This window comes from Sceloporus occidentalis, unplaced genomic scaffold, assembly GCF_023333645.1.
Source record: "Sceloporus occidentalis isolate IW3139 unplaced genomic scaffold, rSceOcc1.0.p SCAF_3, whole genome shotgun sequence".
Taxonomy (NCBI): domain Eukaryota; kingdom Metazoa; phylum Chordata; class Lepidosauria; order Squamata; family Phrynosomatidae; genus Sceloporus; species Sceloporus occidentalis.
In genome coordinates this window covers 195,032,826-195,050,464 of record NW_028316983.1, presented here as the reverse complement: position 1 = coordinate 195,050,464, position 17,639 = coordinate 195,032,826, and the positions used below count along the sequence as shown (strand labels likewise).

Here is a 17,639-nt window from a genome sequence, read left to right as displayed (position 1 = left end):
TACAGATGGGCGAAAAAACGCTGCCCCTTTTTGCTGCGTAGTATTGCCACGGCAAAATAGGAGCTGCCTAGAGCAGCTCCTTTTTGCGACGTTGTAAGAGCTGTGTCACAGCCCTTATGATGCCGCTTCCTGTAATAGACGTGTGGGCGCTAAGACGCCCACACATCATCAACACGCCCCCCATGTGGTAATGCCACACAATAGTGGCGCCGCCTGCACGTAGTAGGGCTTGGGAGCATGCAGTTGGTGCGTGCTTCCGAGCCCTACTATTGCCGCCCGGACACCACTTCTTGGCGGTGTGTACCGGGCCAAAGTTTAACCATCCAAAAGAATCTCCAAAACTCTAAGCATAATTTCCATCTGAATATAATTTCTCCAGTGCTATAAACAAACAGTGGCATCTTGCACTAAAGGATGGATTAAGATGTATAAATTGAAACCAAATCTTTGCCTGTACATCAAAATGTAATTAAATGAGAGAGAATTTTGAAAATTGAATTTTGAAAATTGAAATGACACTGGGGTCATTGTTATAGCACCGAAGAACAAAATGAAACAAAAGCCACAACAAAAACTGCAGCCCTTGAAAGCTTATAAAAGTCTTTAGAATTTATTAGTCTTTAAAATTCTAATGCTAAACAGGACTGTCCTTTCTGCATTCTGTCTTTGGTTTGCAGGTCTATAGATTTACTTTTCTTAAAATGAAAGCTTAGAATCTGTGCCCACTAATGGTCCAGACAGGTACCAGGTAAAATACTGAGAATCTGGATAACATCTGATTAAACTAGGAATTTAGCAAATTGTGTGTGGGAAATTATGAGCAGTGAGGCGCAGAACTGGTAACAATGTTTTTCAAGTTTCAATAGAGGAGATTCAGATAAAGAGCTGTTTGTCCAGTTTTAATAATGCTTCAAAGTTAGGGCCTATTGATGAGGCTGCCTAAAAGATGTAGACTTTGTTTCCTTGTTATTTTTAGTGCATGCTGGATCTATGCTGGTTTTCTTTACATCTTGAAGAATAAATGGAACCATTTAACAGAATTATAATAGAGTGTAAAGCACCAAGATCTCTCTCTCTCAGTCTCACTCTCATTGTCATTTTCTTATTGTGATGTTAGAGTGGAGATCACTAATGGGGGCCTCATGAGCATGTTGCTTGGTCTCCTAGATGCTATAATAGAAGCAAAGAGATAAGTGGAGGCAGTGTGGCTGTAATTATGGGGTTTGATAGTAATACCGTCTAGGACGAAAGACTCTGTAACCTTCTGGCAAGTGGTTTCCATGGCCTGGCCAAAAACCTGTTTACCTGGATTGACCAAACGGCACATATTCCTAAGGATTGGGGGGGTTAGCTATTATTATACCAATTTTCAAAAAGGAGAAGAATCGGACCCGGCTAATTACAGACCCATCAGCCTCTTGAGTATAATCAACAAATTATATACTCTACATCTCCAGGAAAAACTCCTTGACTGGCTAGATCAAGAAAACTTTCTTGCTGATGAGCAAGCCGGATTTAGAAGAGGTCGAAGTACAGTTGAACAAGGACTTATTCTCCAACATCTGTCTGAAAAATATGCACCAGTCAGCGAAGGTTTCTATGCTGCATTCATTGATTTTAAGCAAGCTTTTGACTCTATTTCCAGGGACAAGCTTTGGGGGGAAAATTAGTCCTCTAACATTGACAAGAGATTGGGGCTACTTATGAAGAAACTTTATGAAAACACTTCTTTGAAAATCAAATGTAGTCATACTGGTCATCTAACAAGAGAAATACCTACCTGTGTTGGTGTAAGACAGGGCTGTATTTTAGCCCCTACCTTATTCAACTTCTATATTAACTCCTTAATTCGGTATCTGGAATCAACAAACTCTCTCTCTCTCTCTCTCTCTCACACACACACACACACTCACACACACACACACACACACACACACACACACACACCAGTTAGCAGACAGTCCAATATCTGTGCTTTTATATGCAGATGTCGCAGTGCTCTTATCTCAATGAAGAATAGACCTGAGACGTCTTTTAAGCATTCTAGCTTGTTATTGTAAAGAGGACCTGCTGAAAATAAACTATAATAAAACAACGATTCTGATATTTAATAAGAAAAAGACCAAGCACAAATGGCAGATAGATGGTCAACCAATAGAACAGGTAAATTCATATAAATATATAGGTTTAATTTTCCAGTCAACAGGGTCTTGGAAACTGTAAATGAAGCACGCCATCGCAAACATTCAAAGAAGTACTAAAGCACTCCTTTCTTTTTTATATACCAAAGAAGGACAATACATCCTTGCAGCAACTCAAGTTTTCATCAGTAGAGTAATATGCTAGATGCTGTATGGTTGCCAAATTTATGCAAATGAGGACTATATGCCTTTTGAAGTTGTATTAACTAAATTCCTAAGAGTAATTACAGAAATTCAAACCTGTTTTCCAAATATAATAGTTCACCTAGAGACCGGACAAATTTCTATGGAGGCACAAATACTGTTACTGACAGTGAATCTTTGGTTAAAATTTACTTTCTTGCCTGTGGGTCTTGCACCATTAACTCTGACAGATACCTTCCAATCGAAATGGAAAAAGACATGGACCACAGAATTACAAAATCTGGGTCTCCCGGCAGATACTCTTTGATCTATGTGGTACTCAAAAGCCAAAACAGCCATATTTCAGCGCATAAAAGATCTAGAACTCCAAAAACACCCCAGTCAGTCTGCATGTTATTTCAACTATTGGGATTGTGCTGGTTCATTCGCTATGGCAAATTACATGACGAGCCTAAAAATTCCCAAACACAGGAAAGCTTTCATGCTAACTGGACTAAATACATTACCTTCAGTACTACTCGAGGGCAGATACAGTAAGACTCCTGTTCTTAAGTGAATATGCCCTTTTAACACAAGAAATATTGAAATGGTCAATCATGTCCTATTTCACTGTCCTTTTTATAGTGCTCGCAAAGATCTGATCACCCCAATCCTTTTAAATAAACCAGGAATATCTGAAACTTGTTATTTAAAATACCTCCTGTCTGATTGGAACTCCCAAATAACCTGTAAAGTGGCATAATTCTGTACATCTGCAATTACTTGCAGAAAAAACAAAATTAATTTCAAGTTAGCAGAGCACATTGTGTCCGAGTCACTTCAATCCATCTGACAGTAATTGTTCCTTATTTTTAGATAAATTCATTTTATTTGCTGTGGAACTGTACTATTCTATCTTCTCAGTGGGCAGATTTTATCTTCCTGCTATTTAAAAGCAAAACAATTAGTTGTGTATACTAGTCCACTTATGCATTATTATATTGCATTCTTTTTAATGTAACATTAATGTATTATTATTAATGCATTATTTTTACCTTACTGTTCTTTAATGTATTGTTTTTATGCTGGTCTTTGACCATAATAAAGTATCATTCATACCATCTATGGGGAATCTCTGTTCCTGCGGCTCAAGAGGATAGGATCCGGAGCAATGGATTCAAATGACAGGAAAGAGATTCCACCTCAACATTAGGAAGAACGTCCTGTCCATAAGAGCTGTTTGACAATGGAACACGCTCCCTCAGAGTGTGGTGGAATTTTATTCTTTGAAGGTTTTTAAACAGAGGCTGGCTGGCTATCTGCATGGCAGGGGGTTGAATTTGTTGAGCCTTGAGGTCCTTGTGAAATACCTTCTACGTTTGTCTATGTTATGATGGACATCCTACCTCTGGGCCTGGAGGGCCACACCACCTCATGTTCTGTGGTGCTCCAAAAACTTGCAGCACACTGCTATGACCACCATTTTGAACAATCCGAAGTGATTTTGTGTCACTCACAGTTGCTTTTTTGGTGCCTGATTTTTAAGAAGTGCCTAGAGGCTTTTTACACAATGAGATGGGGAAGAGAAGGGAGTAGGCAGCTTTAGGGCCACATGTGGAGCCATGAGTAGCTCAATTTTAAGCCTTTCTATTGGACTCAGAAAAGCCTTGCTTAGAAATGTATTAGTGGTGTTTAGACTATAAATCACATGAACCATAAGGTGTGAAAATCTTAGAAACCAATTGAAGGGAGAAAATAATACTGGGTGATGTTGTTTATACTACTGATGACTTAGACAAGGGTGGCGATTATGTGGTTGACCTTAGTAAAGAAATGGAAAGCAGGGTGAATTCAGGAAAGCATCATGTTTTTGTAAAGGCAAAGCGCAAGCTACCATTTCAGTCACCCACATCCACAACATTTCAGACTTCTGCAAGGGAGTTTCTGTGTATGCAGGGACTAGTGAGATGCAGATACAATCTTGCTTCCTCATCAATCTTCCTACACCACTCTCTTCTTGGTGACTAACACTACAAGCAAGTCTCACCAAGCACATCCTTGCACTTGCCCACATACACTCCTGTATGGGTGGAGTGTAGAGAAGTGCCACTTTGGCTTTTCTTGTTACATATCCATAGCATAGGCCAAGCAGAAGTGATCCTGGGATTATTAAACTGATTGAAATAAAGCAGGTTATAGCTGGACAGTACTAAAGGAACTCTGCAGTTCTGCTGGCTGTTTCTATAATGAGCTAATATGTTAGGTTATAGAGAGAGCATAGTTAGCCATGGATTGCAATATTCACAAAAGAACCTCTTGTACATTTGAATCATACTCAGAGAATCGAATGCAAATGTTATGCCATGTAGACAAATTTAATGTGGGCATCTAAAATGTAAAATCAAGTTCCAGTGAATTAGACAAGCTGTGCAGCAATTCAGAGACTTAGGTCTATTGTTTCCCAGTGCAAGATCGCCATCTCTTTTGAGTGGATTGAGAATCCAACAGAAATATCTGATTAAAATAAATGAAGCATTCCCAAAAAATCCAGACTGCTAATGAATATGCAGAAATGCTCCATTAATTTCAATGCAGCCAAATTCTGAATATGTTAATGTGCTGATAAAAGCATTTATAAGGGGTATTTTCAGTCTTAATTTTAAAGATTCACTGGCTCAAGATGGCTGGCAGCAGTATAGCAATATCCAGTGTAATTGTTCCTTACTGCAAATAGAGTGTGGAGCTGTGTCAGAGGCAGGATAGATGGATAAGTAGTTCCTGTCTTCTTTCCGTCTGGTTGCAGCATGAGTCAAGATGGCAGTAGTTTGCTGAGAAATAGGCCCGTCCTTCTTGGAGCAGAGTCCAACTATGAAGAATGGATGCTTGGGTGGTATCTATCCTCCTGCTGCTCACAGCAGGTTCAACAATGATGCCTCAGATTGTGAACATCTTTTAGTGAATGCTAATGTTCTCTACTTTAAGGAATTTCCAAGTAGAATTTTGTGTGTCACTTCAGTGGCATGGCAGAAAGCATTCCCAGATGTTCAGGATTTCATGTCCTGTCACCTGAGGTGGGAGGACAATCCCCCCACCTCCTCTTGCTGCTGCCATCATGACTCCACTACCATTTCTCTCCCTTGCCAGCTGGAAAGTACTTTCGGGAAAGTCACAATGGAGAGAGGAAGGGAAGCAGCAGCTTAGCTCTCCTTAGGGGGAAAGACTGGGCAGGTGATTATTCTGGAGAGTTCATGCCTCCCAGTCTATTGCTCTTAAAAGGATTTTATCAAGGAATGATGACCTCAGAGATCCCTGTTGGGATACTCCTATGCTGAAACCTTTGTTGCAGCAGAATTCAGAGGCATAGCCGTGTATGTCTGGAATCTCAGTATGCAAAGGAGTCTTGTAGCACCTTTAAGACTAACTGTGTGAAATAAGTTGTAGCATAAGCTTGGTCTATTTCCTCAGATACCTGGGGTGAACTGGTGTCCAAGAAGGACCTTTATAATCAGACTGTGTCAATTTCCATAGAAATGTAAAACTTGTGGGTATGATGATGATGGGACACGTTTAGTTTAGCTTATGTCGCAGCTTCTTTCATCCAGTTAGTCCAAAGATGCTACAAGATCCTTTTGCAAAAACAGGAGATCAGGACTAGTAGACTTCTCTGGAGCAACCAACAAGATGAATCACTGAGGTGGAAATGGGAACTGATCAGGTTGGTATGGACAAATGGGCATCTTTCTCCAGCCTATTACTTGAGGATTATTCCTGCCTCCTTGAAGGGCCTGCTATGAGTGTCTCCTCCAACACTTCACATATGAAAAGGGCAACATGTAATCACATCCTTATTCTCAATCCTGGGAAACCTAAAAATGTTATCTATTTAGACTAAAACTTTGCCCCTCTTCTTCCTTCTCCTCCACATGGCTCTCTTCTTGGGAGAAAGCAAGATGGCAAAGGAGTCAGAGGTCCAACTGTTCACCCTTCCTCCTCCTCCTCCTTTGCTCGGCCCTCTCTTCAGAAGAAAGCTGGGTGACAAAGGAGCCTTGAAGGGTGAGCTGCTCCTCCTCTGCCCATCTCTCTCTTTGGGAGAAAGCCTTGAGGGACAAGCGCTGCTGCCTGGCTCTTTCCTCAAGAGAAGGCTGGGCGGTGAAGGAGCCTTGCAGGGCATGTTTTAACCTTTCCTCCTTCGTTGCTGCTTGGCCCTCTACTTGGAAGAAAGCTGGGCAGTGGGGGAACCTTGATGGGGCAAGTGTTTGCCCTTCCTCCTCCTCCATGCCCAGCCCTTTCTTTGGGAGAAAGCTGGGTGGCAGAGGAGCCTTGGGGGATGCATGTTCACCTTTCTTCCTCCTCTTCCACCCAGCTCTCTCCTGAGGAGAAAGCCAGGAGGTGAAGGAGCCTTGAGGCAACCACTTTTTCTTTCTTCCTTTTTTTTAGTATTACCATATTGACCTGTGTATATGTTGACCCAGGCTTTGGGGTCAATTTTTGGCATAAATTTTTCAATTTATACATGAGTATATAGTACAGTCCGTCCTTGCCTTACGCGGGGGATCCGTTCCGGATCCCGCCGTGTAAGGTGAATTCCGCCTATGCTTGAGCCCCATTGGAAACAATGGGGCTCGTGCGCGGTGGCGCGGTGGCGCGGCGGTGCGGCGGTGCGGGAGCGCGTGGGGCACAACAGGCGCGTGCGCCCATTCAATTGAATGGGACGCGCCACCCCTTTGCCCCGCGCGCGCTCCGCGGCTTGAGCGCGTATGCTCAAGGCCACATATGGCGCGCCTGCGTATGGTGCGGGTGCGCTGTACAGTGCGTCCTCGCCTTACGCAGGGGATCCGTTCCAGATCCCTCCGCGTAAGGTGAATTCCGCCTATGCTCGAGCCCCATTGGAAACAATGGGGCTCGTGCGCGGCGGCGCGGGCGCGCACCGGGCGCAACGGGCATGTGCGCCTATTCAATTGAATGGGACGCGCCGCCCCTTCCGCCCCGCGCACGCGCCGCAGCTTAAGCGCGTACGCTCAAGTCCGCGTATGGCGCGCCCGCGTATGGCGCGCCCGCGTATGGCGCGCCCGCGTATGGCGCGCCCGCGTATGGCGCGCCCGCGTATGGCGCGGGCGCACTGTATATGGTAATCTGTGGTGTAAGCTGCCTTGGGTTCTGAGTCAGGAGATAGGTGGGATACAAAATAAATAAATAAATAAATGGGTCATATCAACAGCTCAAATCTACCCCTGAGCATAAGTGGTGGTACTTTAGTGTTCATATATATTTAAAAGGATTCATTAGCCCATTCACTTGTTGAGAACTATAGCTTCCAGAGACCTTAGAAAGTGAGTTTCACCCTGAGGAATGACACTACAATGTATGATCTGCTCAGCAAAGTAAAGAGGGGGAGTGTGCCCCTGTTGATTCTTCTGGATCTCTCAGAGGCTTTCAATACCATTGACCATGGCATCCATCTGGGATGCCTCTCTGTGATGGGACTTAGCACTGTTATGTAGTGGGTCCAGTCCTTCCTGGAAGGGCAAATTCCGAAGATGGTGTGTGGGGGGGGACTCCTGTTTTCTTTCCTCATTCTTTTTGCCATATACAGTAGAGTCTCATTAATCCGACCTTCGTTGATCCGACGTTCCAGTTTATCCAACGTCGGACTGGTCGGTAGGCGTGGCTTTGAGCCCTGACCATGCCCCCAGCACCAGGCCCCAAGCGAGGCAGCAGGCACGGAGCACCAGGCCACAGGCGCAGAGCACCAGGCAGCAGCGGCCCCGAGCGCCACTCCCACCAGGCCGCAGGCGCAGAGGCAGCAGCAGCCCCGAGCGCTGCCCCCACCAGGCCACAGATATGTAGGTGTCAGCACCGCTGAGCACCACCCCCACCACCACCAGGCTGCAAGCGGTAAGCAGCCCCACCGCCACTAGGCCCAGAGCAACACTAGGCCATGATCCTATGACCCTTCAGATTATCCGACTTTTTCAACTATCCGACCTATGGGACCGCCAGTTTACGTCGGATAATCGAGACTCTACTGTACATGAAACTGGGAGAGGCCACCTGGGGTTTTGGAGTACATTATAGTGTCATCAATTTGCTGATGAGACCCAACCATATTTCTCCTACCCATCTGATTCCAAGAAACCTGTCTTGTTACTGAACTAAGGTCTTTTTTCTGGACTGGATGAGGGCAAACAAACTGAATCACAATCCAGAAATGACTAGAGTTGCTCTTGGTCAGTTGAAAGGCAGCTAAGAGAATAGATGTTCAGCCTGTGCTGGATGGGTCACGCTCCCACTAAAATCTCAGGCCTGCAGATTGGTTGTACTCCTGGACTCCTGGAAGCCTATGTATCAGTGATGTCCAGGAGTGCATTTGCATAGTTAAGATGAGTAAGCTAGCTGCACTTTTCCCTCAAGAAGCCAGATTTGACTATGGTAATACATGGTTTGATTACATCCTGTACATGAGGTTGCCTTTTGAAACAGAAATTTCAGCAAGTCCAAAATTCTGTGTGCCAAACATGACTGGGGCCAGTTACAGGGAGCATATAGCTGTCACTGGCTACTACTTGGTTTCTGATCATGACCTATAAAGTCCAATATGTCTTAGCTCCAAGCTATTTGAAAGGCCATATCTTCCCATATGAATCTGCCAGTGTCTTAAGATCTACAGGGAAAATCTTTCTCTGGGTTCTGCTGCCATCACAGCCTTGTTTGGTGAGAACACATGAGAGAGACTTCTCAGTGGCTGCTCCCACCCTGTGGAATTTTCTACCATGTGCCCCATCTTCGCTCTTCTTTTGTCCAGAGACAAAGAGCTTTTTGTTCAAGTAGGCTTTTAATGAGCAACTGCTTGCAGGGAGCCTTTAATGGTTGTGTGTGTTTTATTTTAACTTCTGTATGCTTTTAAATGATTTCATGCTGTATATCATTATTGTTTAAATGTAATTTTACTTGAGTTTAAAATTTTATTGTCCTGTTTTTAGCTGATTTTTTTGTGTGAGGTATCTTAAATCCCACTCTGAGAGAAAGGTAGCATAAAAATGAAATGAAATGAAATGAATAAGTAAATAAACAAACACTGGCCAATTATTCTCTCCAAATGATAACAAGATATTCTGGCAGGTAAAACTAGAACAAAAAATGACAGTGATTTTTTTTTTACAGGTCCAGATTAAGGAATGTCTCCAGTAAACAATGACACTAGGAGCACATGAGAAAATGCTTTTTCAAAACATGCATTTGAATGCTTATTATTTTCTTGGTGAAAAACATTTTAGTTGTAATAAACAAAACCTATTTGAATGGTTGATTTTTAAACGTAATGCCCCTTAATTGATGAGCAGACAGATTAAATGGCTGTTTCTCAAAATTCTGTGTATCATTTGGTGCATGCTTTAATTGTCCTTCGAGGATTCATGGTATCATGTATCAACTTCAGAAATATAATGATCAGTTCTGTTAAATCATGTTCAATCAGCTTATATAATGATGGCTACGTTTTGTTACTCATTTTAGATTTCGGAGACCTATGCCTTTCTACCAAGAGAAGCGGTGACACGATTTCTAATGAGCTGTTCAGAGTGCCAGAAAAGAATGCATTTAAACCCAGATGGAGTAGATCATAAAGGTAACATTTGTGTCAAATAGTGGGTTGTAAAGTAATTTTATTCATAATATCCATTTATATTTTCCCGGTTTAAGTGAAAATTCATAAAAATGTTCATATATTAGAATGGCTCCACAAGTCATACAATCTAATTTACTGCTTTCAATTCACTTCTGATCTCAATTCAAGATGCTGGCAATGACATTTGGAGTTCTAAGTGTCTTGAGATCTCAGTACACGAAGGAGAACCTCTCCTTATATACCTTGCCTGAGAACTGAGGTCTACAGTAGGGGACCTCGTGTGTCCCACCAACCAGGGCAATGAAAAATGGGAAGACATGGGAGAGGGCCTTCTCAGCTGTGGCTTAACAATTGTGAAATGCCTTTCCTTGGAGGTCTGACTGGTGCCAACATTGGTTTCTTTCTGATGACAAGTCAAAATTTCAAACTGCAAATATACATGGCTTTAAATAGTTCCAGTATTTAAAATGGTTTTAATTGGTTTTTAAAATATGCTTGTATTTTATTGTCTAAATTATTTATGGTTTTAATCTGGAATTTTTGTTTTGTTTATACTGTATATTTACCTGAGATCCTGCAACAAAGGCTGGGATAGAAGTGCTTTAATAGAATAAAAACAAAATAAAATCCCTGCAAGGCAGAGTATAGTGGGTATTAGGGTTACCAGGATCATTCCACACCCTGATATTTCCTGGCCAAAACCACAGACCTAGGGATGGGCCCTGGTGATGTCATTAAGCATTATGAATTACATACCAACCACAGTTGCTGATAGCTTGCCCTTCAAACATACAACAAACAATTTGTTCATTTTCCTGTTTGAAAAATGAAGAGATCTTAACCAAAGGAGATGTTTCCAGATTTAGGTGAAGTGTGGGGATTATTCCTTCTCACTTAGGGAAATAAGGAACTTTTACTCTAGGATTTTTGTTGTACCTGGAAGGCAGAAGCTGAGCAGAACAGATTGTGAGTCCTGGTGCCACATGTACTGGGGGTGTGTGTGTGTGAATGACACTAACTAAGCAACATCAGCTCCCTGGAAAGTCTTTGCAAACTTGTAGCAAGCTTTTGCTCCTCTTGCTGTACTGGAGATTTATACAGTGCCGTTTCCTCTTGCTCAGAGCTAAGCCCCTCAAAAGTGGAGAATGTGCACCTCAACTCCCACCTGGAGATGACCCATAAAAACTGGAGGCTTGGGGCTAGGCTCTGAGATCCGGTAACACTAGTGGGTATCCAGCATTCTCTTTAATACCAGGTTTTTCCTGAAAACATAATTTTCCCAAAAGGAAATTTTCATTCTCTCCTTTTGAATGCCCACTTAAAGAAGAGATACTATGTATATATTTGTTTGTGTGTCTATGCAAGCATGTTGTATCATTGTAGCATGGCAAAACAACTTTATGTAAAATGTCACATAGGTTGGTCTAGTTTAAAGTGCACAAGAATCCTGTGGTTAGTGAAAGGCAAGCACATGTTTTTAACAGCCAGTGAGACCAAGAATGATACTTTCTCTTCTGGCTGCACGTATGCTTGCACGCACAAACCTTTTCATACTGCAGTTGCCAGCAGAATTCCAAGCAAAGTTAAATTTGAACTGAATTCAGAGGGGATCTTCTTCAGGTAAGACTTCAGAGTAATATTGAGAAAACCTGGGAAAATGCTGACAAATGAGAAGTTTTCTCAAAAGCATTTCTTTATCCCTCATGTACATCTAAAGCATCCCTTGCCCACATCAACACCCAACCAGTTTGGGTCCTTGCTAGACCTATTCTGTAACATAGTTATTTATTTTATTAAAATATTTATATCCCCCCCGCCCCGCCCCGAGTGGTTCAGGTAATGTAGAGATGAGATAGGGCCTACTCTGTAGCTGCACCTCAATTGTGGAATTCCTCCCAAGGGAAGTCAGTCTGGCTTAAAGTTTATTGGGTTTTCACAGGGCAGTCAAGACTGTATTGCTTCAGGTGGTCTTTTATCTTATAATCCAGCATCAGGGTTGGCTCTTGGGTGTTTATTGTACAAGAATGTTAATTTTTAATGTTTTGAAGAACTTCTTCTGTTTTTATAGAATATTTGTATCTCTTGAGCATCTCCTCTAAAGCCTTTGTTGGCTGAGAGGCAAAAAAGAAAGAAAACATATTTGTAATCTTTGCTTAATAAAACACTCTGACTTTCCTCTTCCCCACACACTGTGCACATCACATTCAGCAGGGTTCCCCAGTCCTCTCGGTAGAACTTTTGGGTGTTTTGAGAAGAGGTTACATGAAGAGCAGGCTGGGCTGGGATGGGGGGGAAGTCTGTTTCTTACCAGCCTTGTTGTATGTACATAATTCTGGATTAAATTGTATCATTTTTTGGAGCACAGCTAATATATTCTTTTATATCTTACAGATAATGGAAAACCCCCAACTTTGGTGACCAGCATGATTGATTACAATATGCCAATCACAATGGCCTACATGAAGCACATGAAGCTGCAACTATTACATTCCCAACAAGATGAGGTGACTATCTTAAGACTGGTTCATTGTAATGTAGCAGTAGACTTTAGTACATGATGAATTTCTTTGGTCTAGTATCTTTTTTTTAAGCCAGAAGTTCATTGGCACCAATGACACAAGAGACAACATTTTTTTAAAAAAATATAAACCACATCTCTTGTTGTTTATAGTTTATGACACTATCCAGGATATGTCATATGTGTGAGCTACACAAATAAAGCCACTATTTGGTGTGAAGAATGGGAAAGATGGCAGAAGATATTATGAAAGAACAGTCATCTAGGTATTTTTTAGATTGCTTAAACTTTTCCCTCCATGTCAGTTTCCTGAGTCCCAACACTACTGTTAGTTCCATGGTGGTGAAACTGAAATATTGTCTCCCTGTGGGATTCACATCATATTTGGAGTCAGTAGTTTATATGAGATAAAAGCTGTGTGTGTGTGTCTCTGTGTGTATGTTGGATAAGCAGTCTTCATACAGCACCTCTGTAAAAGTCAAATTTGACCACACTACTGCTACATTAAAGGTTCGGATGGACAAATCTCTCTATTTCCAACTCTCATACTTTCAAATTTATTCAGTCATAAAGTCCATCCCATCTGATTTCCACATAAATGTATTTTTTAAAAAAAATCATTGAAATTTGCATGTAGTACCATATGCAGGATTTCATAATACATATACAATTTAATGCAGCTTTCTATAATATATGCATTTAGACCCATATCTGTGAGGAGAGAACTATATCATAAAATTAGGAAAGTGCACAAGAATAACTGTTTTGATCCACACATTGGTTCAGAAACTGAAAATTAGGTTAAGTTTGCTTCTCCATCTTCAGAGTCAGTTACAGATCTCTGGTGTGCAGTGTGTGATTAGGCCCTTCAATGAGCGGGGGAAAGGAAAGAAAGAAATATAATATTGGAATTTCTTCCTTCAGTGGCCAGTATAAGTGGCCAGCCTTAACTAAGGAATTATGACATATTTAAAATATCAAAGTTATAGCCAAAGGTATAACCATGACTTTTTACATAGCCACTTTAATGTTGGTTACTTGAAGGCTGAAGAGGATATGAAAGAAGTGGAAGCAAGTAGGAGTTACATTTGGAAGTACCTTTAAGTTCAACAGAAATGTGTATAGAATTCAGAATAGAATCAGTATGTAGAGAGATCTTGCACCTTTGAGACTTACTGACAGAAAAAAGTTGGCAGCATGCTTCCTCAAATACATTGAAGAAGTAGACTTAAGTCTACAAAAACCCATGCTGCCAACTTCTTTCTTTCAGTTAGTCTCAGAAATGTCTGTATGTCTTGGGCAAGTCACATTCTCTCAGCTGCAGAGGAGGGCAAAGGCAAACTGCCCCTGAACAAATCGTGCTAAGAAAACCCCATGTTAGATTTGCCTTAGGGTTGCCATTAACTGGAAATGACTTGAATACATACAACAACAATCTTAGAATTGGCATGCTCAAGCTTTAAAGTAAAACCATTCTACTCATATTATTAATTGTCTACATATTAAAGAGGTGGCAAGAGGAGTGGGGTGATCATTTAAAAGGGATTAAATTGACTCCTTGTTCCAGCTAGCAATAGCACTTTGATATAATTTAAAAATGATCCCAGCCAAACAGAGCACTTCAGCCCAGCTTCTCAAGTGAGTCACTACTTAAATTTACAGCAAAACCCTTGAGTCTGGGGTCATGCAAGTAAGATTTCAGAATATGCTTAAAACTAAGTATGCTTAATAGCTTTCTGAGTATAGGTTTTCTGAGTGGGATTAGCAGAATGAATATAAAGGAGCCCTGGTGGCGCAGTGGTTAAATGCCTGTACTGCAGCCATTCACTCAAAACCACAAGGTTGCGAGTTCAAGACCAGCAAAAGGGCCCAAGCTCGACTCAGGCTTGCATCCTTCTGAGGTCGCTAAAATGAGTACCCAGACTGTTGGGGGCAAATTAGCTTACTTGCTAATTAGCTTACTTGCTGTTCACCGCTATGATCTTTGGAATAGCGGTATATAAATAAAACAAATTATTATTAATTATTATAAAGAACAGTCAATCTCATTTTCCTTAATTCTCTGATAACGTGATCTATATTTACCCCCATTCTCTGTTTTGCTGTTATTGTTGTTGTTGTTGTTTTTAAAAACCTGAACATTCAGTAGTATAGCACATGGAAGTGGGGGATACAGTCATATGAAATTTAGGCAGTGTCTCAAAGATCACGTAATGTACTTATAGCTATTACAATCATGTTATGCCATAAGAAGTTTTATTTTGGAATATATATTTTCAACGTGGTAGATAAAAAACAACAGATAGTGGCTTGTTGAAATACTTAAACTGCAATTCCATATCCATTTATTGGGAATAAGCCCTTTTGAACTGAGTGGAACTTACTTCTGAGGAGACATTGTGGGATTACACAGGAGATGAGGGAAGCAGGTAAAACAGACTGGCATCCTCCCATATACAGTTAGTTCTCTATATCCACAGACTATTTATCCATGGATTCAATCATTCATGGTTTGAAAATATTCCAAAAATATATAAATTCCAAAAAGCAAACCTTGATTTTGCTATTTTATAAAACGATAAACATTTTGCTATGGCATTGTATATAAAAGGACTCGATTATCTATGGATTTTGGTATCCATGGTGGGAGCCCTGGAACCAAGTGGATATTAAATGCCCACTGTACCAAATTTTAAAGAAAAAGAAACTCTAATGGAGGGAAGCCTAAAAGAACCCCAGGACTGTGCATGGACAATAGCTTAATTGTGTGTGAGTGTGTGTGCGCGTGCATGCAAAACTGGGCCCTACAACAAAATGTTGCCATGTGGTGTCCCTGCTCATTCTTTCAATCAGACATGCCAGTGGTGTATCTAGTATATTTGCCACCCCGTGTGGATCATTTTTAATATCCCCCCTTCAGTGTTTTTTTCTGGGTCTGGTGAAGCTGCTGGCTGAACAAGAAAGGGAAGTGACTTGCTTTCCCACCTGACAAGTAGAACTGGAAAGCAGCCTCTTTTTTTGGAGTTTGGAATTTTGGAGGAAAGTGTATGCTGATGATAGCCAGCTCTAGCACTCCTTTCCACCTAATTCTGAGGATGCTCTTTCTGTCCCAAACAAGTGTGTGGCTGCTGTAATGGACTGGATGAGGGCAAACAAACTGAAGCTTAATCCAGACAAGACAGAAGTGCTCCTGGTCAGATGAAAGACAGATCTGGGGATAGGGATTCAACCTGGGTTAGATGGGATTACACTGCCCCTGAAAACTCAGGTTCATAGTTTGAGAATACTTCTGGATTTAGCATTGAACCTAAAAGCCCAGGTATCAGTGGTGACCAGGAATGCTTTTGCACAGATAAAACTCGTGTGCCAACTGCACCTGTTCCTGGAGAAGTCAGATCTGGCCATGGTGGTACATGCCTTGGTTACATCCCATTGGGATTACTGTAATGCACTGTATGTGGGGCTGCCTTTGAAAAGTGCTCTGAAACTTCAACTGGTCCAAAGAGCTGCGGCCAGACTGTTAACTAGAGGGAGCATACAACTCCTTGTTGCAACAGCTGCACTGGCTGCCAGTTCATTTCTGAGCACGATTCAAAGTGCTGGTTTTGATGTATAAAGCCCTATACGGCTTGGGTCCAGGCTTTTGAAGGACCATATCTCCCTCTCTGCCCCCCCCCCCCCGATACTGAGATCATCCGGTGGCATGTGGTGTGTAAACACTGCACTGCTGCAGTGCCCAAAAATCCAGCCCACCTCTGAGTAGCTGGGCAGCATGAAACCAGGTTCCAGGCAGCTTCCATGTGTGCACCATCAAAATGCTGTGCTCTGAAGCCACCCAGACAGCAGTTGAAGGGTGGCTTGTTTCGCCCCTTATTCTACATTACTTCCCTCTTGCTGTTTCATCTCCTTGCCTACCACTGTGTCAGCATCCTGCATTGGGTTGGCTTTGAGGTCCCTCTTCATTAGGTTATTATTGTTGTTCTTAAGATATTTTGTACCTGTGCAAATCTGGGGATTCCCCTCCCCCCCCCCCCCGCCCCAGCTCACTAATAGCATCTTCTTATGCATGAGTAAAAGGATTGCCAGTTTAGAAGGTTTCTGGGCACAAATCTAAGATCTAATTATTAAGAACCAACCAGAGTAGATCATAGCTTGTCATTCAAATACATACACACACACACAAAATCATATTTTCTTGATTGGGCATTAAAAGAGAAATTGTTACTAAAGCAGCTGTTCCTACGCCAAGGTGAAGTGGGATTATTCCTTCTCGCTTATTTAGGAAACGGGGTAAGGAACATTTAATCTAGTTCTAGCCAGAAGATGCATGTAAAGCAGAGCGGAAGGTGAGCCCTGGTACCACAATAACAGTGAGGGAAGGAGAAATATAACTTAAATACACAGAGCTCCTGGAGAGCCTTTGCAAGTTGCAGCAACAAATGAATTAATTAAATTGTAGCAAGTTTCTTCTCTATTAGCTGAACTGGAAATTTGCATGCAGTCCTTTCCTCTTTTGCTGAACCTCACAAAACTGAATTTACTAAGTTCCTACCCTTGTCTCCCATGTGGAGATGACACACACACACACACACACACACACACACACACAAAACAACCCTAGAAACTCAGGGTCAGGTCCTGAGATCTGGCAATCCTAGAGATTAATATTGCAATTAAAAGAGTTTGACTAATTACAAGATGAGTTCACATTTTGTAGAGGCTTTGCTCATAATCAACATGGAAGTTCTTAACTGGGGAAATATGCACTTAAACTCTCTACTTGATAATAACACTTCACTCCATTTTGATAATAACAGCATTATGTTTGGAAGAATCAGATTTTACTTGTGGAAGCAGAACTCCCTGGGAAACATTGATGTTTAGAAAGAGTGCAGCATGCTTTACTGAGAATGAAAAGATACGTTTTCTCTAGTACAATCAGCCCAAAGCTCCCACCTGTCCTATTTCTATAATGGAAAGATAGCTGAACTGTGGGTATGTCAGCTATCCTGAACTATTTTATTTTGGATTTTTATCTGTAGTTATCATGTTATCTCATTTATGGAAATTTTACTTGTATGTACTCAAAGTCTCATTTCCATAGAATCTGTGATCCTGGGTACATTTACACACATTGGTTAGATTTAAATGTATGTCACTGGGTACAATATCC

General features: G+C 41.6%; 1 protein-coding gene across 3 annotated transcripts in view; it reads left to right on the top strand.

Moving 5' to 3' along the window:
• The window catches only part of NOL4 (nucleolar protein 4), a 192,735-nt gene that overhangs the window by 77,032 nt on the left and 98,064 nt on the right, over nt 1–17,639 (top strand). For all 3 annotated transcript variants that reach the window (XM_089517247.1, XM_089517246.1, XM_089517248.1), the window contains exons 3-4: nt 9,837–9,948; nt 12,340–12,452. In XM_089517247.1, coding sequence (XP_089373373.1) covers nt 9,837–9,948; nt 12,340–12,452 — 225 coding nt within the window. The remainder of the gene's footprint in view (nt 1–9,836; nt 9,949–12,339; nt 12,453–17,639) is intronic.